Source organism: Xyrauchen texanus, chromosome 8, assembly GCF_025860055.1.
Source record: "Xyrauchen texanus isolate HMW12.3.18 chromosome 8, RBS_HiC_50CHRs, whole genome shotgun sequence".
Taxonomy (NCBI): domain Eukaryota; kingdom Metazoa; phylum Chordata; class Actinopteri; order Cypriniformes; family Catostomidae; genus Xyrauchen; species Xyrauchen texanus.
Window position 1 is genome coordinate 30,828,521 of NC_068283.1, and position 27,014 is coordinate 30,855,534.

A 27,014-nucleotide genomic window follows, 5' to 3' on the forward strand; every position below is an offset into this window, starting at 1 on the left:
GATGTGGGTCATTTTATGTGGATTTAAATTTTTTTAATTCTCAAAAAGAAAACATATACAATATAAGTAACATATAAATACAATACAATAATACTAATACTAATATGCAGTTCACAATTGTTACCACACGAGATCGCATGGCTGTATTTTATCAGCTCCCTCACTCTCCTCCAGCGGAGCCCTTGCCAACCGCCCCCTCTCTCTCTCTCTCCACGCTACTCTCGCGTCGCTGAGCCACAAAGCGGACTGTCGGCGCACGGCAGTGGCACCTCGCCGCTTCAGGGTGAAGATGTTCGGCAGTCTGTGCGCCCGTAAGTTGGCTCGCCGATCGCGGTCTGCGTTAATAGCAGCACTGACTGTGCTGCTGGTCCAAACGCTCATCGTGTGGAACTTCAGCAGTCTGGACACGGGGGAAGAGCGCAAAGACAACGGCATAGAGAAGAGGGACCGAATCGGCATCCACAAAGCCTACAGCGAGTACCCGAAGAGCGGCTTCCAGAGACATCACCAGTCGCCGCTGGGCAAAGCATCTAGTCGACACAAACAACAACCGGTAAGCCGTAATTTCCCCTCGCCATCTCCCGTTCATAGCGCTTCATTCATTCCGCACGGTACGTCTCTGTATGAGTCCGTCATAAAGGGCCCGTTCACATTAGGGAAGGATGCCTGATCCCCAAACCCAGTGTTTCGGAGTGTTTATCTTCCTCGGAGGTTGTGCGATTACACACGGACTGCGTGTTTAATTTGAATGTAGCTCTCGATTGCTCTCGGTACACCTCTCGAGGGAGATGTAACGAACTCACGGTACATAAGATGCAGTTGTGTTTGATACTTTGTACATCTCGTTAGACTTGATCTACCCATGCACTAAAACTCTCCCAGTAAACACGGAACGTCCCCGTAACGTTCTTACGTTCTTATTTGTTTATTATATTGGAAACAACTCCTAACGTTTTTGGAACGTTCTTTTTATGTATTAATATATCTATTTTAAATAATTAGCCTTCCAGAACGTTACAGGGTGTTTTATAAAGAACGTTATTTAAAGGTTAGTTTTAGGTTTTATATTGTAACATCTCGTCTGACTGGTCGCCGTGCCCACTAAAACTCTCCCATTAAGTTGTTCCCAACTAAAACAGAACGTTTCCGTAACGTTAGTATTTGGTTCCCATCAGTTAATGTTTTTTGGAATCTACTTCTAAGGTATTAAAAACGTTATATTTAGGTTTTATTTTAAAAACTAAAACATAAAATACCGTATTAATACCTAATTAGTCCTTATAAAGAGAGTTATTTAAAGGTTAATTTGAAGTTTTTCTTCACAACATCTCATCTGACTGGTCGCTGTGCCCACTAAATCGCTCCCATTAAGTTGTTCCCAGCAAAAACAGAACGTTCCCTTAACGATAGTATATGGTACCCATTGGTTAATGTTTTTGGGAATCTACTCCCAACGTTCTAGTAACGATTTATTTTTATTTATTTTTTTAAACCATAAACTAACTTTCAAAGAATGTTGCAGGGAGGGATTTTTATGTGATAGCCTAATACGACTTTATAAAGAACATTTTCAAAATATAATTTTTCTTATTTTAGAGCATCTCATCCGACTTGTCGCTGTGCCCACTAAAATTCTCTTATTAAGAAACAGAACGTTCCCCTTACGTTAGTAGATGGTTTTCATCAGTTAATGTTTTTGGGAAGCAACTCCTAACGTTCTAGAAACATTCTTTTTAGGTTTTATAATAATAATAAAAAACATAATTTAGCATTTCTGGAACGTTGCAAGGCGTTTTTTTTTTTGTGTGTGTGACAACCTACTGAAATACTTAATACAAAATGTTATCTAAAGATTATATTTAGGTTGTATTTTGCAACATCTTGTCTGACTGGTCGCTTTTCCCACTAAAACGCTTCCACGAAGGTGTTCCCAGCAAATACACAATGTTCCGTAATGTTAGTATATTAGTTAGTAGTTCCATTCCTGTTGTCAATGTTTTTGTGAAGCTACTCCTATCATTTTAGGAACTTTTTTTTAGGTTTTAATTTTTTTAAACCATAAAATAACATTCCCAGAATGTTGTAGGGATGATTTTGTGTGAAAGCCTGATAAAAACGTATAAAGAACGTTTTTTATTTTTAGGTTTTATTTTGCAGAATCATATTATTCCATTATTTTTCATGATCACCTTTATTATTTTCATTGGTTTATGGTCCTATTTTTCATAAATGTTGGGAGACGTGTTTAATAGATAACCACGACTGACATTAGTGTACTACAGCATTCTATTATATATACTAGAAATTAAGATCACTGTGCCATTATGCTGGTGTGCATGCCATCAGTTCTCATGCATTGCATTTCAGATCATGTTTATGTCATGCTGCTTGTGATATGTGTTGCCAGGAGCGATATTGTCATGACCTTTATGAAGACTGAAAGGATAATGATATATAATAGGGTCCCTGTGATCCATAATTACCTGAAAATGGCTATACATTTAGTATGCATAGTTTTTGTGAAATACAGGTACCTTTATTATTCTTTTATCAAAAAGTTTTATACACTGTACAAAATAATTTTCAGGTAAATATACTTCATATTGTAACATCTAATTAAATGTTTTTTTTTTATGTTAAAAATATTAATATGACGGAATCAAACTGGCTAGATGCACCAGCAAGATTTATATATAAGGGTCAGATAAGGTAGAAATAGCTCCTTAATGTATTAATTCACAGTTGAACACTCCCTTTGTATCCAGAGCTTCTTGTAAAACCCCCCAAATGTCAGTTCAAACCAGACATACTGTATTATTGTATTTTAAGTTCGTCATTTCACACCCCACTGAGATTGTCTTTACATATCAAGTGTCAAACTTTTATGCATTTATGTTCATGTTGTGCTGTCTTGGTAGGCTGGTTAGGTTTTGAGACTTAGCCAAAGAGTATGAAATATGAAACTGTTTCTAATTAATTCACACCGAATACCTTAAACGCCCCACATCAGTGATGTATGTAAAGCACTACACCCCTTTCTCAGTTCTCCGCATTTTTTAAAATTAATTGATGGTAATTATTATGTCGTATCACATTAACATAATGCTCTCTGGTATAGGTTTGCCTAATCCTTCTGTCATCAATAGCTGTGTTTAAAAAGCCCCCCCATGTAAATCCTGATAATGTAAAATATGAGGGCTGGAACATATTTTCACTGCAGGCTAATACTAACATCACCATTTGGGTACCATGTGGTACTGTTTCTTTTAATTGCAGAAGTGTTAATTTAGCTTCCTAATCCAGGTGTAATGTAAACTACAGTCAGCCTGTAGTGATGTTCCATCTCATTTAGTCTCTTGCTAATATCCCCACAGACTTGTTGCTCTATCTGTGTCTAATGTGATAATTCTATTCTTCTGTGGTCAAATTTAAGCCTGAAGTCTAAAGTGCATAATCCCTCCAGGACTAATCGTCAGTGCCTTTGGACTCTGAATTCTCAGCAGCACTTGGTTTTCAGACAGTTTTGCGTTCAAGTTGTTGCAGTTTGGCAGGAGTGTTAATGTCTAGTGAATGTGTGCATGTCAGCAGAATGGCTCTGTGCCTTGGTGGGGTGAAGTGTGTCCTTCTTCGGTGTTGTCTGCTCTGAAATACTCCCTTTAGAACAGTCATCCTGTTTAGATTCATTCAGGGTTATTATAGCTTTGAATTTAATTTGAATTTGAATTTTGTTTTTCAGTTTTGTTTAATTCTGATTAGTTTTCACTCTATGACTCTCAGTTTTAGTTCTTTTCAAAGTTTTCTATTTACAGTATAATTTTTCGTTTTTCAGTATTTGTAGTTTTTTTTTTTAGGCCACGTCCACACTTATACATTTGCTTTTGAAAATGCATTAATTTCACTATACATTAACCCCTCTCATCTATACTAGAATGGTGTTTTCATCCTCTGAAAATCATGCATTCAAACAAACTGATTAGAGTGGGTGTGGCCATAAGTTTAATATTTTGGGCCTGCCAAAGTTAATGCGTTAACTTATTTAAATATGTTTAACAGTGTTAATTTCTCTGGGCCGTCTAGTGTTATCGCTGTGGTGGGCAGTGGCGGCTCAGTGGTTGAGGCTCAGGGTTACTGACCAGAAGGTCGGGGGTTCAAGCCCCAGCACCACCAAGATGCCACTGTTGGGCCCTTGAGCAAGGCCCTTAACCCTATCTGCTCCAGGGGCGCCGTATCATGGCTGACCCTGCGCTCTGACCCCAGCTTAGCTGGGATATGTGAAAACGAATCAATTTCACTGTATATGCAAAAAACTGTGTGTATAATGTGTGACCAAAATAAAGGATTCTAGTGGCATTTTTATGTTTAATGAAGTGGGTTGTAAAGGTTTCTAATTTTATAATATACTGTTTATTAAAAGCTAATAATTTTTTTGTGGTCATTTGCATTTCATTATATCAAGTCATTTTTATTTGTATAGCGCTTTTCACAGCATACTTGAAAGCAGCTTTACAGAAATATCTATAAAGTCTTAGAGTGATCATTGTGTAGTGATTAAATATGATTGTAAATTGTGTATAAAAATGTATTAATTAAATAAAAAAATTATTTATAACCCCAGTGAGCAAGTCGAAGGCGACTGTGGCAAGGAACACAAAACTACATAATATGTTGGTTAATTGAGAAACATAACCTTGGGAAAAACAGGCTCGCTGTGAGGGACAGTTCCCCTCTGGCTAATATCATAGTGCAAGTCATGGTTTAAAATGATTAAATTAAGTAAGTGTTAAGGGTCAGTGTTTAAACAAAGATTTTGTATTCACTGTAAGATTAATGACTAATGTCTTTGAAGTCCATCCTGGATTAATTGCAGAAGTTCACATAGATGCAACTGTCCATTGTTAGTTGGCTGATGAATGCTTTTGTTGGCAATTAAATGATAGTCTATGTATTCCAATTCAAGAGTGTAGTCCATCATTAGACAAAGGTTATGCAGCCAGAGATCAGTGAGGTGCATCACATTTCAACCGGCAGGTCATTTCGGTGAGGTCTATCCTAAGTCCAAGGTTCAGGCAGTGACATATGAAGTATTGCATGTCTAATGTTGGTTTGAGTTGGCATCAGTTCATCCCCTGAAGTTCATCATAATAGACTGAAGTGATGTGTGGCTGGCATCAGCTGCATTTAGTCATCATCACTCAGAGACATATAGCAGTGGAGTCCGACACCAAGCAGGAACGGAGCTGGATCTGGCCGGCTCTGGTAAACTCAGAATATGAATCCAGAGGATGAGACAGGGAAACAAATAGAATAATATTAGCATAGATGCCATTACATTTTTTTGCAGAGATATAGATAATGATAAACGTTTCTGGTTGCTAAAGCAGCCTAATTGTGAGTTGATGGATAAATTATGTGTATGCCTGGCTAAAGTCTAGACTTAAACTGAGTGAGTGTGTCTGCATCTCGAATAGTGTTATTCCATAGTTTAGGAGCCAAATAGGAAAAGGATCTACCTCCTTTTGTGGATTTTGATATTCTAGGAACTATTAACAGGCCAGAATTTTGTGATCGTAATGAATGTGATGGAATATATCGTGGTAGAAGATCACTTAAGTACTGCAGAGCTAGACCAGTCAAAGCTTTCTACGTAGTTAACAGAATTTTAAAATGAATACGAAATTTAACTGATAGCCAATGTAACAACGATAAAATGGGGCTAATATGATCATATTTTTTGGGTCAGCACTTGGGCAGCTGCAATTTGGAACCAATCTGACTTTAGTTAGTTATAATGCTCTATATTTAAGGGTTTATCAAATGAAGCTTTTATAGCCTATATTTTCACCAGATTAAGGATTTATTATATTTCACCAGATTAAGGATTTATTATATTTCACCAGATTAGTTTTTCTTTATTATCATTTACATGATATGAGGTTGGAAACACAATGTGCTGACGGGGCACGTTTCCATATAGTCACATTTTTCATTCATGCCCTCATTTCAGTTTAGAACCCTTGATTTATTTAATCCAAATAATTTTAATTGAAATGAAGATAAAAATTTGGATGAATATTGCCAGTGAGTGATTGTTTTCATTTCATTTATACTGTAGAACCAAGTTGAGAAAAAAAAACTTATCTTGTTTAGGATTAATTGGTAAAACCGAAATATAGCTAATAGGAATATTTCACCCCAAAAAAAAATTATCTCAGCATTTACTCACCCCAATGCCATCTCAGATATGTATGACTTCTTTCTTCTGCTGAACAGTAACAAAGATTTAAAAATATCTCAGCTCTGTTGTTCCTTACAATGCAAGTGAATGATGGCCAGAACTTTGAAGCAACTGGAGTCTTTATATGCATTTTGGAGCTTCAAAGTTATGGTCACCATTCACTTGCATTGTATGGAACAACAGAGCTGATATATTCTTCTAAAAATCTTTGTTTGTGTTCAGCAGATGAACGAAAGTCATACACATCTGGGATGGCATGAGGGCCAGTAAATTATGAGATAATTTAAAATTTTGGGTGAACTAATCCTTTAAATGGAACTGAGAGTACATTCTTATTGGTAGCTCAATGTCTAAATATATTAGTCAATAAATGAACACTCAAGGGGGCATAGAATGTGTCAAACTTTTTTTGACACAGTTGAAATAGTTATGGGTGTTCCAGTTGGGCGGAAGTATGAGGAGTTCTCAGGGCAAATATTCCGTGTGGACATCTGAGAGTGGTGTGTTTGAGTGAGTGTTCACATTCTGTCCAAGAGCAGTTTGAGCCTTTGTTGTATGGATGTTTCATTGTTATAGTGGTGCACTCTACCTGGCCACTGTTGACTCAAAGAGAGCCAAATAGATAGGGGTGGGACTGTTCCCTTCTTGTTCTGCACTTTGTGTAACTGGCGACTGCTCTTTAATATCACAGTCAACTCTTTCAGCACAAATTGCCTCTACTTCTGCATTTTCTTTATTAAAGAGATGTGACACATAGCTGGCCTCTCACATATTATGGGCCTCTTAGACACCTATCTAAACATAGCTCTAGCCTCAGTGTTTGCATGACATTTGGATATTCAGTGCTTGATTTTTCGTTGAGGAAATGGAGATGTTGGCGCAGTGTGTAATTTCTTTGCCATAAAAGTAATGATTGTTTTCCCAAACACTCTCCTTTGTCCACCATTGTTTGGACAAACAGGAAGACCAACTCCCAGAATGTTACCATTGGTTAAGCCAATGTTTCTATGTTGTGCCAACCAAAAATTCAGTCTGTTGTCACTAGTGGTGCAGAAAGTACACAGTGCAACTTTAAACAATTATTGATTTGCAAAATGCACAGATTTAGAGATTTAGTCAAAGTCAGCAACTGCATGTTATTCCCATCACTGACTGTTGATTGAAACAAATGTCCTTTTTTTATCTAAATGTTGTTTATACATAGTGCAAAAATTTCTTAAGAGAAACTGGTTCAATGGTTGAACTTAAATTCTAATTTTCAAGTAATCGATTACTCATGTGTTAGAGTACTAGACCACAGAATTACTCTAAATGCACTTCCCTAGTCTAATGCTTGCGGTCAAAGGAGCATACTTTGAAAGGCTTATTGCTTGACTGTGTTTTAGTACGACCTGACACGGCATGTACAGAAACAAAGCACACAATCAAAGTGAATTGTGACTGAGGCTCACATATTTGCTTAATATCTCCTTTTGTGTTTCATGACAGAACAACATCTGGGTGAGTAAATGATGACAGCATTTTCATATTAGGGTGATTTAAGGCAATTCCACATGTGGTTTACATGTTTTGGCGCTTGCAATAATGCACCAATAAATGACACTTCCTTTATTGGCTTCAACATGCTCTCATTAGCCAGAAGACACTGCACAGCAGGTGATGGGAACACCGCATTTGTCTTGTTACTGCATGTTCTGATTGTCCTCAGGTCAGCCTGTCCCACATGCTCAAACATTGCTCAGGTCCTGTCGCTGCAGGATGTTCCTGATGCGAGGGGAGTCTGGTTTGATGGTGATCAATCTCATATGCCGTGCTCAGTGTGCGTGTGCGCTGAATGTGAATGTGCTTGTTATCTGCTGACCGGTCAACATCTGAATTAGCGGTGGGCTCCCAGAGGGAGGGCTCTAGGGGAGCAAGAGTGACATAATTGGCCACATAAATGCAAGCTGCTTTCCGATTCACAGGGTCCTTATGTTGCCTACACAATCAGAAGGATATATGCTTGGTAAATAACTTCACTTGTCAAATGTTTTTAAACTGGAATGCCCTGCAACGTCATCAAAGATTATTAGTGGTCCAAGCAGTGAACCCTAATGTATTTGTACTGATTTTCCAATTCTTCTTCTTATGTTTTTCTTGCCTAAAATTAACTGGGCGCCAGGAATTGTAAGGCCCAAAAATCTCAAACTTGGTGGGATGGTCCCAAATCCCACTCATTACTCAGGCAAGCAAAATGACACATGCTACTTGGCGCTATTATGAGCACACTTACGTTTTCACTCATAACAATGGCAAGAACCTAAATTCTTCTTTCCTCTGAATTCTTGGCTCAAGCCAAACAAAGTGTATTTCTCCAATTTCTTTTCATTTTGAATTTCTGGAAAACTTACTTTTTCAAAGTCCTCCTACACCGTTTTGTCTGATTTTGTCCTTCCTGACCAATATATATATATTTTTTAGCAAATATAAGCCATAATTTTAGGCTGTGACCCTTAATGACTGATTTCCAATATCTTTTGATCTCAATGTCCAAACTTCACAAAACTACACATAGTCACCAGGACAGTCTTGTGCCAAATTTAATATGTTTATTATAATAGGGGGTACTATTTAAGTCAAATTAAATCAGGATTGGGTTTAGGTTTAATGCTAGGACAAATTGGCCTGTAGCTTCACAGTACAATGTCCAAACTTCACAAGACGATGTACTCATAGACACCAGGACAAAATTTCCAGCAAATTTCCATGAATTTACAAGGCTAGGGGATGCTATAACTTAAGACAATCCTCCAAACTGTTCCAACAAATCTTTTGAAATGTATCCAAAACATTTAGGCCATAGTTCTTCACAGAATGTCAAGATTAATTGGTTTCTAGTATAATTACATTATATACTTGTGTACAGAGTTTGAAATTAACTTTTTGCTCCACCGGACACTGTGGCCAGTAGTTTCCAAGGTCACTGGCCGCTCAACATTTTCACTAGCCAAAATCCCCCACCTTGCAAAAAGTGATAAAGGTAACTGGAGACTGTAACTGCGTGCATTTGTTTGGACATTATTTGAACAAGAATGATATTAGTTTAGCAGGACACACGCCTAATGATGTAAGTCATCTTTAGAATGTCTGAAGGCAAGCATGAACATTTCATTAATTTGTCCTTAATTCATGGGAGTTTTAATTCCTTCATTAAATGTACCATTGTTCTACCACTGTTTAACCGTGGCATGTGTAATGATAAGGTCATTAACACAGGTAAGACCATGGGTGGCTCCACAATACTGTGGTTAGGTTAATGTTGATAGTCTTTATATGTATATTATACAGTTAGTTCCGGTCCTCGAATCTGATTGGACGAGAGACATTCCATGAGCACTGATGTGTGACAGCATCAGCACTCAGTTGCTTCACTGTGTGTGTATCACTCTGTGTTCGTGCCTTTCTAATTTAATGTGTAAGTGTAGTGCATATTGTTAGGAGTTACTGTCTTTATTTTTTAAATTACATATGTTAGCCAGCAGGTGGGGGCAAAAGAGAATTTTTGTGTGTAATGTGAGCCAGTTGGTGACATAAAGTGAATCCGTTAGTCATTGTTTACATAGAATAGCACTCTGTGAGTTTCCACATTGGATACATACTGTTTAAAATGGTGAAGGACATCACTGTTTCTATAGTGAATGACATTTGAGCACCGGCTAACCCGAAATACTGACCTTCAGAAAGCTGTAAGCATCTCTGAATGGGTGTGGCAACAGGTGATCGCACACGCTCTCTCTCTCTCTCTCTCTCTCTCTCTCTCTCTCTCTCACACACACACACACACACACACACACACACACACACACACACACACACACACAAACACATCCAGCCATCTATCATTGTTTATCCAATGACTTGTTAGAAACAGCACAAGCCGTGATACTATTTCTGAAGTGAACATTTTGAATTACTAACGGAGGCTTGGACGCATAAGAAAGTAGTGCATGCACAAATGCGTTTTTATGACCATACTCAGTTTTTCCTATTTTTTTTTAAATGTACTTTTTCATTGAACTGTTATATATAATGTTATATTATAATCTATATATATAAGCAATATCACACTCGCAATCGTGCTATATGGCCCTACATCAGTACTGATGTAATTACCTATGGCACTTGGCCCTTGGCCGAATCACAGCAGTGATGATGTAGGGCCATATCGCACTCTTGCTCATCATGTGATATTGCTTAAATATATATAACTATTGTTTTTGCTATGAAAATACTAATAGCCTAACCACATTTAAAAACGTATAACTACAACTTTCACAGTTATAGTAAAAATAAAGTCTAATAGATTTAATATGAATCTATACAAGTTACTAGTTTGTGCTTCTGCAGGAATATAAATAATTAATAATAATTAAAAATATATATATTTTTGGTAAGGATGATGATGATGTGCATTTTAAAAACTGATCATATGTATTATTTGTTTCCTCTTTACCTCATAAGTGCTGTTTTTGGCTTTGACTTCCTCCATATAGCGTTTTATACTAAACAGTTCTCTGTATAATTCATGGGCCACATAAGTTTTGTGTTTTCCACTGATCGCCACAATATCGAGTGAAGCCCGACTGAATCACGCAAGTTTCCCTATGTGCTGTCCCAGAGCCCTGGCAATCTTATCTCTGGAGCATGCTGATGTGTTCGGTGCTGGTCACATGAAAGCATGCTTCATTCGCCCCGCACAGAAGCAAATTTGCCTCGCCAGCTGCTCCGAGTCGCCCGACATTCATCGAATTTTCTGTTCAGAAAAACCCTGAATATGTCACCCGCCAGTGGCTAGTAAGAGTGATGGAGTCACCCGTTACGGACGATTTTTACCTGCATTTGGTGGGTTGGTGGGAGTTAATTTCAAACCCTGCTTGAGTAAATACCATATTTCACCATAACTACATATATATATATTCATGTAAATACCCTAATACATCCATGTACATTTAAATAAAAAATATAGTAGTCCATATTTAAATTAATATAATTTGACAGACTAGAAACCCCCAGATTTCGTTTTGATATGTTTAATTTGAAAATAAATGTGATTTGACTAATTTGTAGTATATATGTATCTTAACTGTTATTTGTCCCATAATCATTATAAATAATGGCATTGTAGTGATACATCTCATGCACTTTATACCCACAAACAAAGCAGAATCCAAACGGCAGACCAACTTTTTTATTTATTGATTGGTCATGAAGTACTTAATGTGTGTAATGACTTGTGGGTATGTTCACCATGTACATGGCTACGTCCTGAGATAGCTCAACCAAAAATGCTCAATCTGTCATTATTTATTCATTGTGCAGGGCACTATTGGGCAATTTGGACGTATCCACAAACACCAGTGTGGCTCTTACTCATTAATTGAAGCAGTGTAGAACTGAAACAATGTTCCACAGCAATGGTCAGTATTCTTGATTTGTGGATATACAGTATTGTCTTTCTTCCTGTCATTGAGTCTCCTTGCGATGCAGTGCTGACTCACACTTCGTCAGAATGCTTGAGTGTTTACAGACCATCTCTCTGTCTCTACTGCTCTCTCACCCTCTCTCTCACTATGTCTCTTTATTTCTCCCCACCAACATTTGATCCAGGCTGGTCGTTGTTTTTCTTGATCATCAGAAGCTGCCCAAGGGCGCTCGTTTGCCCCAGCTTCAGTTGGACAGCTGCCTGTTAGCATTTCCTCCTCTCCATTATCTCTTAAACAGGGAGGGAAGTAGATCTCAGGCCTTGTAAACATTGATGACAGCGAGTCATGAAAGTTGAACTGGGTTGGTTTGCATGGGTTTTGCAAGGAGCTTTGTGTTAGCTTTGGCCCAAGGCGAAGTCTAGTTTTTAATAAGGGAAACAGTTTTTCTGTTCCAGAAGACCAGAGAAGACAGAAGGGAGCACATTCATCTCGTTCTGACTGTTGCATAATGAACAAACCCAAAACCTATTGATATATTGTTTCTCTATGTTAAGCTGATGGTTATCAGAAACATTACCATGATGTACTCTCCTGATGAGTGTGGCTCGGTCCTATTGCCTCGGCAAGGACTTCATCTAGTAAACAGAATAAAAAGCTGTTTTTCCAAATATCTGTTCTAGTGAGCTACATATGAAGGCAGCTTTTTAAAGTATAATATGTGCCACAAATATTTTGTTAATCTGTTCCAAATAAGTAACTTATGGGGCTCCATCTCTGTTTGGATACTGCCTTAGAAGGCAGTTAGTTCCCTTTGTAGGCAGAGGGCGACAAGGCAGCTAACTGAGTTCTGGGCCAATTTTGTAGTTTATACCATCAGGCTCTGTGATAAAGATTTTCTTTTCCTGGCGCAGTTACCATCGTGAAAATGCTTTCAAGCGACTGAAAGTCTATTGTGTTAGGGTAGAATATTTTGTTAGCACTGCTATATGTCCTTTGTAAATATGTCCATAAAAAGTGAGCTAATTGTTATGTAAGCCTGACAACACAATAGTGGCCTGTCATAGATATTGGAAAAACAGCAAACGGGTGCACCGTAATGCTACCATTAGCATAAATGTGGTCGGATTCTATTCATATGTGACTTTGTTGTCATTGTTTGCGCCCATTTGCTATCACTCATTGTGTAGAGATGGGGAGGGGGCAGGGCCAAAGGATGCTTAGAGAGTAGGGGGCAGGTTGATAGGGTGTCATTTGTATTGAAGTCTATATTGACTGTCTTGTTTGATTAATGTGGGTTTGTGGCCTGTATGGGGATAACAGCGGTTGGCACTTTGGCACACCGCCTTTTTTAAAAAAAAAGCATCACTGTTACAACATTGCATGTTGCACACACATTTATTTGGCTAAATTGAGACATACCATAGACTTCCTATGTATAATATACAGGCTTATTAAGGCTTAGTATAATTCTAACCCTAACCCTAACTTTTTTGCATTTTTAGTATTAAAAATAGGAGTTCTTTATTTATGAATATTGTTTTCCAAATGAGGATGTCCCAAAATGTCTCCAAAGGGAGATTTTGAAAGATTGACCATTTTGTGAACAAACAGCTATTAAAATGGGGGCACAGACTTCTATTGTTTATAATGCTAATTATGCTACAGACTAACTGTAACTAAAACTCTAACCATAAAAGACCATTTAGACTTTTGTTTTATTTTTACCCTTGAGGATGTCCCTGGAAAGATTTAGCTCACTTCTGGGTGCAATTCTGGGGCCAATTTTGTCCCCAAAGTATATAGCAAAGTAAACCCACACACATACAGATTAAATATTCTGTTACACATTGATAAACAGAAGCTTTGTGAATATGAATGTTGTATGTTACAACATGACACGTGAACTATTTGTGATAAATTGTTGATTGGAAAAAATTACACAAGTAGGTGGTTGAGCAGGAGTCATGGAGGCGAATGGTTGACGCCTCTGATGAAGAGAAGGATTGTGGATTCATGTGAATACACTCAGTGTGAGAGATGGAAAGATTTGGTCAGGGTGTGTGACCGTGTGTGTTGAGGTGTGTTAGTATGACTGTGTAGCAGTGTATTGGTCACATGTGGCAGCATTAGACCATGAATGAGGCTTGTGTTACAGCTCAGTCAGTGATGGCCAAAGTAAAATAAACTTTGGCATTCACTGGCCGCTTTTTACAACCACCAGCCCGACAGGTAGTGCCCCCTCCACCCCTACCCCTTCCTCTTTCTGTCTCTCTTTCTCTCACAGATTAGATTTTATATAGAAATATACAGTAGATGCACATAAAAAAACAAGCCATGTAAATACATAAATAGAAAAAGAGAATATCATCAATATCATCGCATAGTATCTCTAATGCATTTGCAGCTGAAGGCTAGCAAACATGAAGTTTGTCAAAGCTTTTTGTCGGCACGCATCAACCCACAAGTAGAAATTAATTACATTTAATAAAAGAGCTGCAATGGCTTCCATTTTAATTTCTGTTCTACGCCAGTTTCCCCAGAAGTGACGATTTTGTTTAGTTAAATACATTAAATGGATGTGCTACTTTATTCACAAATTGTTTGTATAAATTTAAATGTGTAACTTGTTTGGAAACATGAATACTGATCTCTTTTTCTGTCTCACTGGCTCTCTTTTTGTCTTTCTTGCTGTCTCTGTCTGTCTTTCCTTGTCTCACTTGTTGTGTTCTCTCTCTCTCTCTCTCTCTTCCTGTCTCCCTCACTCCCTTTAATCACAGTTTCACATATTTAACATATGCACATATGCTGCATTGAAACATATGCCGTAGCCTAAACACACACTGTTATGGCTGTCCGTCTGTCTGTCTCTCTCTTCCTGTCTCCTCTCAGAGTGGGTCTCACAGTCTGGTTTTTCCACAGTGTATATTGTATCCTCCACATTCCTGTGCTGAACGTTGGCCAAACCATCTCGTCCATGTATTTCACGGCAACAAGCAGCCACCATAATCTACCCAGCATTAGATAATCGTGCTACTCTATAACAGCCTCATTACACACTGCCTAATATCAACCGCAGATGCAAAAACAAATACTTTAAATCCATGATCCCAAGAGTAGACTGAAAGCCCATTGGTAAGCATCTTAAACTAGTTTTCTGTTTGTTTGTTTGTTTTGTCTTATTCAGATAGCAAGACGTCCTGGGAATAAAGTCTGGTGTATTATGTTTGCTTGGGAAATTCAGAGAATTTAAAATACAGTATACTGTGATTTTCAAGGCCTTGTTTGCAGCCATTTGCAGCCGTCTTCTGTTCTCCAATACCTCTCATACCTAATACTTGCTTTGTATATAGACGCCCAAAATCTAACAATCCTTCATAAATTACGAAGGAGTATCGATGCCTGCGAATGTAGACAATGCTTTTTATCTGGTAAATGAGGAGGACAGAATCTAAAGATATTATAATTACACATAGCTTTGTCTACAAGTGAATGAGTGCTCCCATATCACCACCTTTTTCAAGCCACAAATGCAATTTCTCCCATTCCATTATACATTGTGCGTCCCGTGATGGAGACCTAATTAAAGTGTGCTGGAAGGGCATAATTCTAGGCAATGTCTGCTGGGGCTTGTGAATCTAGTCGGCTACATGTGACCAAGACGCAAGCTCTTTCACAGCCCCGGTCACGTGACACTTTTCTTTTTCTTTTCTTTTTTTGCAGTGAGTGAGAGAATGTGAGTATATCACATGCTGGTGTGATTTCCCACTGAGTCTCTGAATGTTCTTTAGTCTGTAGGCTAGGTTATGGTAATAAACTCCCTCTGCCACCCACTGTTATATTCACCCCCCACCCCAACACGGCAGAGGAGAGGGCCCCCTCCCCCACTGTCAATTCCTCCAAACAGTAGGGCCGAGAGATATATTGAATATTTACACTACAAACACATGTTTTCAATTTATAAAATTAAGAAATAACAAAAGCATGCACATACAATTGCAAAAAAAGCTCAGCGAGGTGCTCAACCAAAATTTGAATTTACTTTGCAATAATGGCTAATTGGCTGAAAGTATGGTTCCTCTGATTAAAAAATAATTATTATAAAACTTTTAAGCCATTTCAGAGCAAATACATACATATCAAGATATTCGGAATGTTATCAAAATGTTGAAAAAGTCTAGATAATTTTAGCTATATCACCAAGCCCTGCTAAACAGCTGGCCCGTGCCGCACTGATAATCACTCTGATTGAGCACACAGTGGATGAAAATAAAAAAAGGCTGTGATAGATTTCTGCACAGGTGTCTGACGAGCTCCTACTGCCCTTGTTGGAAAGAGATCTTGAGACCTCCAAGACCACTGGCTGAAGAGAAAGTTGAAGCTCCCACACAGATGTAGTCAGGGGCCAATCAGAGAAGCATCTGAGCATCTAGGCTGAGACACAGTCTCTTGGAGTGATTAAGTGCAAGCTGATGTTCAAGGAGAAAGTGTACAATTTCTGTGTATTTACTTATTTTTTTAAATCCCTTAATCCGACATCTACTTAAATCCCTGGTGTAATCTTTAGCAATCCCAGAGGGTTTGAGAATACTCTGTGCTGCTTGTGTGTCTTTATTAACTATCTGCCCAGAGCACTTATAGTAGAGCTTTGAAGCTTTGAACACCAAGTGAAATTCAGTAACTATATACAAACATTGGGGACACAAAAGAGGGGCTCTTTTTTCATTGTGTGATTGATCATAGTACCTTGCAGTCCAATCAGAAAGCAGTTTGAGTCAACTCTGCACATGGTGACTTTCAGTCCAGGGCAGCACTTAATAGCTGAGAATTATGAATTTGAGAATTCAAGACACATTCTTCCTTTCAAATAGCTAGACAGAGTGCATTTTGTTGCTTTATCTGTTGAGGACTTGAGCAGACAATATGACCAAAATGTCCATCTCTAGTTGGCAGCTTGGTATGCCCACCTCTTGAGAGACAGTCCTTTGATATGAACTGGATTCAGTGGACAGATTGAATCATCTGCTTATGAATCAGCTCAAAACACAGACTGCACTTCTTCATTCGAGTTCGACTTTTTCTCAGTTCGACTTATTTACTTTGGGGTGCCCTTTTAGAAAATCCAGAACGGACAAATGGGGTATCTTTTTAAGGCCAAATTCACGCCCTGAAAAGGTTGAAAGTGCATGAAAAGAATACTAATGAACACAGGGAATTGGCTTATTAGACTTTCCTTGTGCCCTCTCTTTCCCTATAGTTCAGAGCAGATGGATAGTGACTCTGAACTGTACCTTAAACTGAGAGCTGTCAGTGTTTTAGTCAACTTACAAATTAAAACTAAGTTTTTACTTTTTGTGATAATAATGTGGGTGGAGCTTGAATGTGCAAAAGTTAACGATGATGCTAAGGTGTTCTGGGTGGTTCCTATGGTGTTTGTGTTGTTTCTTACTGTCCCAAGTCAAAAGAGAACATCTCCAAGTCTCTGATATTTTTCTAGTTATGGCTTGAGTCCCTCTCTCGATGTAATACTGAGTTTTCTGCCCATTTTATCGTCCAACAGGTGAAAATCAAGTCTGATGCCTTATTAAAGTTATAGCACACCTCTCCTCAACAAGCTGCACATTTTGAGGTATACATAGTACAAATGTTGTAGGATGAGTTGCGTATCAAATTGTAATACTTACCACACCGTGTCGCAGATAGAATGTGTGGGTGTGATGCATAGAGTTGACAGTCCAAAACAGTTAATCTAATCACTGTACAGACAAAAGTTACATCCAAAGGTTTTTGGACTTCATTAAGAATGAACAAAGTGATGTTGATGAGATGGCAGGGTAATGTATGAAAGGGACTGAAAGATTAAAAGGTGACATTTATTGGTGCCTGGGTAGCTCAGCGAGTATTGATGCTAACTACCACCCCTGGAGTCACGAGTTTGAATCCAGGGTGTGCTGAGTGACTCCAGCCAGGTCTCCTAAGCAACCAAATTGGCCTGGTTGCTAGGGAGGGTACAGTCACATGGGGTAACCTCCTTGTGGTCACGATTAGGGGTTCTCGCGCTCATTGGGTCACGTGGTAAGTTGTGTGTGGATCACGGAGGGTAACATGAGCCTCCACATGCAGGAAGTCTCCACGGGGTCATGCACAGCGAGCCATGTGATAAAATGTGCGGCTTGACAGTTTCAGAAGCGGAAGCAACTGGGATTTGTCCTCCGCTACCTGGATTGAGGTGAGTAACCATGCTCTTCCGTCTCGTCTTAACGAGCAAGCATCACTTCATGACATCATGCACATAAGGATACACATGTACACACACTCACTGATGCCTTTGAGTGACTACAAGGGTCTCCCAGATAATCTTGAGATCTCTGAAAGGATCCAATTGAGACACACCACTGAGTAATGGTGACTGAAATGCCGCCAAAGCAAAGGCTCTTAGAGCTCTGCTTCTGTAATCCACCCTTCAGCCAATACAAGGGGGCAAACAAATGAATGTAAATAATTATCCTGAGAGCTGTTATTTGCATATCTTTGCCTCTTTTCTCTCTGACATTAGTTTTCAGTTGCTTTGCCATATAAGTTTCTATTTAAGTTGATTTTGTATAAGTGTTAGTTACAGCCTCTATGACATTAAGGGAGTTCTGCTTATAAAAGACACTGCCAAGTGTGTACTGTAAGTCATGCTGCTAATCTAACTCGGCTTGCTGTTAATGCTCTTCAACACAGAAGCAACGTGAAAGGATTGTGCCTACCTGCCATTGTGCATGCGGTCTGCTGCTTGACTTTGTCAAAATAGTCTGCAACACATTTAGGGCAGTTTATGAAGGTTTTAAAACACTTCCCGTCCAAACCAGCATAGTTAGTGTAGAGTAAGTCTATGGCTGCTTTAAAGTTCCCTAATCATTCTTCCCCCCTGGTGTGCTTTCTCTCATCCTTTCTCTCTCTTTATTGGGAAGGATTTAGTTGTCTGATGAATAGCACTGCACTGGGTTACTAATCCCTTAGGGTCTGAAGGGATGCTGATTCTGGCCAAGAGAAAAGGCCACACCCCCAGAGATGTGATGATGATGCCGGTCACACACACTCCTCCAACTGCACCACTTCAGGGCTCTACCACCCATCCCAAACCAGCACTGCCTGAGCGAGGGAGGCTTTTATCATTTTAGGCTTCTATCATTCAAAATGCTTACACAGTCAGAAATTAAAATGGGGTTGAAGTAAAAATGTAATCGAAAGTGAGACAAAATATTCAGGGTATTTAAATTATGGATGCAAAAAATATCATCTCTAACATAGGGACTTGCAAATTATTTGCAGTATATTTTCTATGGAGCCAGAAATACGACAAAACAATTTGAATTAGAATTGTGTAAATTTGAATTATAGACGTTTTGAATTTGAATTATAAGTGTGATTTTGCCAAATTTAATATTACGTTGCATTTGAAATAGGTTTGAATTCAATTTTTTTAACTCCAATCCTGGACATTTCATATTTAACCAAATTGAATTGTTTTTTTATGGCACAATTTTATAAATATGTATTTTCAAACAGCAAATTTTTGTTTCTGAATTCTTACACTGTAAATATTCCGTTTAAAAAAATACAGCTTCAAGTTTTCAAGATGAAGAAGAAATTCAGAACACTAAATTCAATATCTAAAATTCAAACCGCAGAAATTCAGATCTACAGAAAGTGGGTCAGAGGTCAAGCTTCCGTGTTCCACAGGGAAGAGTAGAGGGTCTTGGAAAAGACGAACGGAGCATTTTGGCCAATTACAGGTCGAGGTGCAATAATTCTCTGGCACGAGCGTGATTAAAAAGGTCGCCATTCTGACCATGAAGTGGTTCTTAAACTTTTTTGATTTATATTTTTATGGTTAGCACGTTCGCACATTCTCAGCACATGAGACATTTGTCTAAGAGGTCTCTGGTATTTGTTTTAGTATAAAGTATATTTAGTATGAAAGTGATTAGTATGCATAAGAGAAAGTATCACATATAACTCAATAATGAATTCTGCTTCATTCTGTGATCGGAATCCACATCAGATCCAAGTCGAATGTTATTTCAAACACTTGTTGGCGTTTGTAAGTGCATTTTGAGCTCAAGACATGAACGATGAATGATCATTCAGATGTGTTGTGATTTAGCAGGTGTGATTACATTATACGATTAATTTCATGCAAATTGTAGGCTTATTGTAAGGCATTTAATGGCTAATTTACACACCGAACTCCAATAAACGTTACACACATCCCTTAGTGCACATCCCTATTGATGTTTAGTCATTATGCCATTTATTTTTAGTTTGACTGTCAGAATCATTTTAAATGGAACATTTCACGTGTTCTTGTCTTCTAAATCTTCAAAGCTGCAAAATAAGTTTAAACAAGCAGCATAAAAAGGTTTGATTTTGGGTAATGTTGATTATTTTTAATAATAACAATGTAAAAATGTATAAGCCTTTTTACTGTTTCATAATTTTATTCATCGTTATGGTCAACATTATGAAGGCATTTCAACACCATTAATCTGTGCGCATTATTGATGCTCGCAAGCGCGAGAACCAAATTTGCTATTTGAAAATACATATTTATAAAATTGTGCCATTAAAAAAAACACTTCAATTTGGTTAAATATGAAATGTCCAGGATTGGAGATTAAAAAATTCAAATTCAAACCTATTTAAAATACAACGTAATATTAAATTTGGCAAAATCACACTTATAATTCAAATTCAAAAGTCTATAATTCAAATTTACACAATTCTAATTCAAATTGTTTTGTTGTATTTCTGGCTCCATACTGCTCAGAGCATTTATGCTGTTGTATCTTTTTTTTTTATTTGAAGTTGATTTGATTTTATAGATAACAACATTTATATTTGTTCAAAAGTAGATTTTATTTCAGTTAATTGATTCAGTTGAAGTTTTTGATATAAAAGTTTATATCAAAAACATAAAAGAGTTTGTTTATCCATTTGACAGACAGACAGACAGACAGACAGATGGATGGATGGGTAGGTAGGTAGGTAGGTAGGTATACATCCCATGGTAATATTGTGATACTTTTTTATTAGTGAAAAATCCCTCACACTAGCAGGAAAGTGCATTGTGGGATTGCATCTGTACTCACAGTGAACCTCACTGTTGTTGTTATTTTATTTCACTCACAAGCAAAGTGATGTACAATGGAGCCACATCTTGCAGATAGCCCCAACCGCAGCACATACTGTAAAGGAAATCAATACTTCATAACAGCTCACAGGCAGGCAGGGAATCCTGCATCAGTGTGTACAAGGCGTAGGGAGAGCCAGAGAGACCAGGGACCGGTTGCATAACAACTATTTTAGACTAGTCTTACTAGTTAGTCATCTAAAATGTTGGTCTTAATTTTTTCAGTCAGCTGCATAAACTTAGATCAGTCCAATTTAAGACCAAAATGTAAAACAGCATATGCCTAACCTTTGTTTACATTCTATGTTGCTGTGGAAAATGATCATCAGCTGAGCCAGTGGGGGCTTCAGTTGAGGGATAGAAGGGGCTTGAGTTAAGACTTTGTAGAAGTCTTTGACTTCAACGATGGAAATAAAATGTCTTGTGTTTTTTATTATTTGGGTTAAAATCAATAAATTTGTTCATTAGAATACATTTTGAAGCACTGTGTTCCTCTAATAAGCAAATATTTTCAGCGAATGAACTATATTGAGCATCCACTGTCAGCCATTTTATTTAAGCTGTTCAGTGTCTTACTTTTCCCGCAATGCAATGCAAATTAGTCTTACTAAAGACAGTTGTGAGCTTGTTTTATGCAACATGCATTCTGTGGCGTCTTTAGCTACTCAAACTAATTGTTAGATGCAGTCTGAAGTTAATGGTTATGTTTATGCAACCGGCCCCTTAACTTCAGGTAGTAAGATCAAGGACAGGAACCATAACACACACACTCACACAGATGGCTGTCCTGATATGATGCTGACGTGATTCTTGTTTGTGTTACAGTGGAAGTGATCTGGCAGCATGTGGAAGAGCTGTCAGAAGAGCTCAGGGAAATCCTGATATGAGGGCCAAGAGGGTTAGGCTTAGCCCCAATCTGAGGATTCATTTTCTGCTCATTCTTCAGTCATTTGTCGCCTCTGTATTTACAGCTGTCTCTCTTCCTTGTTTACTGTGAGAAGTATATGCCCAGAGGAAAATGTAATTGCTCAGCGGTTGCTCTTTCAAAGCTCAGGATGCATAATTGAGTTATCTGTCATGTGACTTATAGATATCAACTCCGTCTCAGATATTTCTCCTAAAAATCCTTAAGAGAAATAAAAATAGAAGCAAATGAGACTAATCTTGATCTACAGTAAGAGTGTAGAGCTGTAAAATTAAAGTGGATTGCACTGTTCACACTGATATCTCTGACTTTGCTCACATTAGAAATTATACCAAAGTTGGCCATCCACAGTTTGAGATATTTTTGAGATCTCTTCTGAAACTCTAGGGGATACACATGAAATCACAAAGAAACTTCAGCAGAAGTCTATTAAGATTTGAATGATTGAATTTTTGCCTCAATTGGACATATTAAATAACATTGTGTCAGTGGTGCTAATACATTCCAATGTTATGGAAGTCATTATCTTTGATATATGCTATCATCTCTGTAACTGTGGTTACAGGCATTATGCATGGCTATCATGAAAATAGAAAATGGGCTTGACTTTTTGGTTATAGAGTATTGAAACTACTTGTATGAATAGGACAATTCAAGAGTAAAATATAGTTTCCAGTCCCAAATACTGACTGTGTGAATGTAGCCAATGTGGCTTTTCTTTTGTGGCCTGGAAGTCCCTCCCACTGTGTTATGTGAAGAGTTATAATCTCTTCTTCCAAGTTTTGTGAGGCTCCTCACTGCTTTTATGAGATTATTTTCCAGTTTTAATAGGCACATGGGCACATTGAATCTTTGAAGTGGGGTTCTCAGCTTCATGTCTCATCATTGTTTCAAATTAAGGGCTTAAAGATGCAATTCCCTTCTACTCATCTTTTTCTCTCAACTCTTAAAGGGATCTGTGCAAACAGTTGAGGAGGCACACTTAAATATTTGTGCCTGAATAGTGTAGTGGTGGAACTAGGTGATATGAACTGTGCCTGGTGAAGCCGGTCTCAGGTTGAGAGTACTATACACCGGGTTAGCTGTACTCGATGCCCAGAATGTCATAAAGTTGGATACCAGTGGTGGACAGTTTCATATAGGAAGTACAGATATGAAGAGTAGGGATGTCACAACCTAAGGTACTTTGGTATTACGTTGTAATGTATGAGGGGAAATACTGAAAGAGTTATGTGTCCTGTATGCAAGAATGTAACCAATGTTATTATCATAAACAAAAACGATTATTAAGATGAAAACTAACAGAGAAAAAAAAATTGTTTTTGTTTTATAAACAAAACAAACTGAATCTATAAATGTCCACTACAATACGAATGAAAACTAAATGTCACAGAGAAACTTTTTGATTGACATTAAAAAACAACCAACCACAGTTCGCCTGCATACACAATGTTTACAGGCACGTAAATATGGGGCGGGGCTCTGGACGACACCAAAAGAAATGAGATGAGTATAGCTGCAGACAGACCTAACCCTAACCTTGTGTGGAGCTGTCGCCCCCTTTTTGGAGTTGGCGCAACCCTCTTCTGGAGTAAACCCACACTCTTTTGGAGATCTGTGCTGACAGCAAATAATGGAGCCCTTTGAAACATTGCAAATACAGCACAAAATAAATTGTGACCTCATTTAGTTGACCTCAAACAAACTTCTGAATATATTTTGTTCCATAAACTTTGGAAACTTTGTCAAATTATCGAAAACTTGGAAACTTGTTCCCTATCTGTCACTCACTCAATGTCGCACTTGGGAGCCCCAAACAGCTCTGATATTTGAGAAAAGGCCAATGAAAATTGGCGCGTTTGCATGCCACTCCCCCAGACATACGGGTATAAAAGGAGCCAAGAGGTGTCCATGTATTCCACTGCTTTTCCACGTGGTCGTGGCTTTCCTTCTTCAGAGGGAACGCTTTCCTCCTCGAGTTCTGTGAAGAAATTTGATGCCGGGCCCAGCACTTGTGCTTATGCCCTGTATTGGGGTAGGTGCTTCACGTGTGAGGTTGCCTGTCGTAACCCCATGTGATGTATATTCCACAGTACAGTGTCCCTGATGGCAAACCTGTGTCTTCCATTCCCCTCCGGGTAGGACCTACAGTGGGGGCTTTTTTCCACATATGTATTATACCGGTTGGTAAGTCCATGTGACATATTCGCCACATGTTTACCTCCACTTCGGGCAGGATGTGGTCTCTGCAGTGTCTTTTCCTCTTCGGAAAATAGAACACCTTCCCCGACACGAATACATCTGTCCCCAGCTGAATTATTTTTTTTTATAAAAAAAAGAAAATAAAAAAACAAGTGGGAAAAAAGAAAAGAAAAGGCTCAAGTGGCTGGTGTGGCCTGTTCCCATTGTAAGTACATCCTGTCTCCCCTTTTCTGGGTATGAAGGACCTTGCAACGTTCGTGGGCATTGGGAAGGTTATGTAGGGGCAGTGTGCACTTGTTACTAGGCATGCAGTGGCTTGCCTGCACCTGCACCACCGGTCCACATAACAGTTCATCTAATTGTGGCATTTTGAGAGGTTACAACAGTAACCAAGACATTCTCTGATGCTGGCATCTGACACAAGACTCGTGTGATTCTAGTCCATGCTGCTAATAAATTCTGATATTGTTAAATATAACCTTTATTCATTATTCATCCTATATAACATTAATTGCACATTGCTCTCATGTCAAAAGTGCTGTGTTGTGAATTTGGCAAATACAATTTTTTACTTTTTTATTTTGAGCATTGAGTTAATTCTCATCAAGTGTTGTCACACTTTACAATAAGGTTGTACTTGTTAACATTAGTAAAAGCATCATGAAGAAACAAAAAACTACACTCACCTAAAGGATTATTAGGAACACCTGTTCAATTTCTCATTAATGCAATTATCTAATCAACCAATCACATGGCAGTTGCTTCAATGCATTTAGGGGTGTGGTCCTGGTCAAGACAATCTCCTGAACTCCAAACTGAATGTCAGAATGGGAAAGAAAGGTGATTTAAGCAATTTTGAGCGTGGCATGGTTGTTGGTGCCAGACGGGCCGGTCTGAGTATCTCACAATCTGCTCAGTTACTGGGATTTTCACGCACAACCATTTCTAGGGTTTACAAAGAATGGTGTGAAAAGGAAAAACATCCAGTATGCAGCAGTCCTGTGGGCGAAAATGCCTTGTTGATGCTAGAGGTCAGAGGAGAATGGGCCGACTGATTCAAGCTGATAGAAGAGCAACTTTGCCTGAAATAACCACTCGTTACAACCGAGGTATGCAGCAAAGCATTTGTGAAGCCACAACACGCACAACCTTGAGGCGGATGGGCTACAACAGCAGAAGACCCCACCGGGTACCACTCATCTCCACTACAAATAGGAAAAAGAGGCTACAATTTGCAAGAGCTCACCAAAATTGGACAGTTGAAGACTGGAAAAATGTTGCCTGGTCTGATGAGACATTCAGATGGTAGAGTCAGAATTTGGCGTACACAGAATGAGAACATGGATCCATCATGCCTTGTTACCACTGTGCAGGCTGGTGGTGGTGGTGTAATGGTGTGGGGGATGTTTTCTTGGCACACTTTAGGCCCCTTAGTGCCAATTGGGCATCGTTTAAATGCTACGGCCTACCTGAGCATTGTTTCTGACCATGTCCATCCCTTTATGGCCACCATGTACCCATCCTCTGATGGCTACTTCCAGCGGGATAATGCACCATGTCACAAAACTCGAATAATTTCAAATTGGTTTCTTGAACATGACAATGAGTTCACTGTTACTAAAATGGTCCCCACAGTCACCAGATCTCAACCCAATAGAGCATCTTTGGGATGTGGTGGAACGGGAGCTTCGTGCCCTGGATGTGCATCCCACAAATCTCCATCAACTGCAAGATGCTATCCTATCAATATGGGCCAACATTTCTAAAGAATGCTTTCAGCACCTTGTTGAATCAATGCCACGTAGAATTAAGGCAGTTCTGAAGGCGAAAGGGGGTCAAACACAGTATTAGTATGGTGTTCCTAATAATCCTTTAGGTGAGTAAGAATAAATATTTATTCTTTAACATTGGTTAATGCATTAGGTATCATAAACTAACAGTGAACAATACTGCATTGGTTAATCTTAGGTAATTTAATTTATAAAAATACAATTGTTCTTTGTTCATTATAGTTCATTTTAGTTCATAATGCATTAACTAATGTTTACATATAGCATTTATTAACATATATTGGAATTAACATTAAGATATGTGCTGTAAGTTTTGTTCACTAGTAGTTCATGTAACTAATGTAGTTAACTAATTTTAACAAATGCAACCTTATTTTAAAGTGTTACAGATATTTTGTGGTTGTGTTGTAATGGATTAAAACTAAAACTAAAAAGATCCATTTTCAAAAAATTAACGTGGTTTATTTATGCACCATTAAAACTAACTAAAACGAAACAAAAAATTATGACATTTTCAAAACTACAATAACCCTGGATGTAACTACGGTACATACATAGGATTGGGAGGGACCATTTGGGGTACAAACCTTGCTGTCTGTGTTGTTTGGTTTTCATAGTGTGTGTGAATGGCTGGAAAAATGGTTTGTGTTCGTGATTGGGTTAATGACACCCATTTGCAAAAAAACACACACTTGGATCCAAAACAAATAGGCGCAAGAGACACACAGATAGATGGTCTACTACACGTGGCTCACTCCCAACCTTTATTTAATCAGGTAGGTCACTTAAGAACATATTCTTACTTACAAGGACGGCCTGCTAAGAGGTTGTTGGCCTCTTAAGGGAATACTGAGAATTAAACTGCTGAGACCTGAAAGAGATGAATTAGGCAAATACCTGGCTCAGCTAGTGTTATATGCAGAACTGGAGCATTAGATGTGCATAATATTATTATTTGGGATCTAACCAGTGTGGCACATTATTGCATGGACAACAGCTTGTTTTGTTTAGCAGTTGCGTCAGAGCAGAGAGACAAGCAAATGTACTGAATCATAAAAGGAAGGGAAGCATTTCGAGTAGTGTTTGTTGGTACAGAATGTACTTGCAGGGGTCTGCTGCCTGTTAAGCGGTATCCCAGTGCTGTCACAGGCTTATATTAAACTGAACATGACTGTTGCATCACTGTTCACAACATTAATTTCTCATATCGACATCCGCTCTGCGT

The 27,014-nt window shown here is 38.4% G+C and overlaps 1 protein-coding gene across 1 annotated transcript in view; it reads left to right on the top strand.

Annotated features, from left to right (window-relative positions):
* The first annotated feature begins 275 nt into the window (after positions 1–275).
* xylt1 (xylosyltransferase I) overlaps positions 276–27,014 on the top strand; it is a 96,753-nt gene continuing 70,014 nt past the window's right edge. Inside the window, exon 1 of the mRNA XM_052133137.1 lies at positions 276–553. Within this exon, the coding sequence (XP_051989097.1) occupies positions 290–553 (264 nt within the window). The 5' untranslated portion in view covers positions 276–289. The remainder of the gene's footprint in view (positions 554–27,014) is intronic.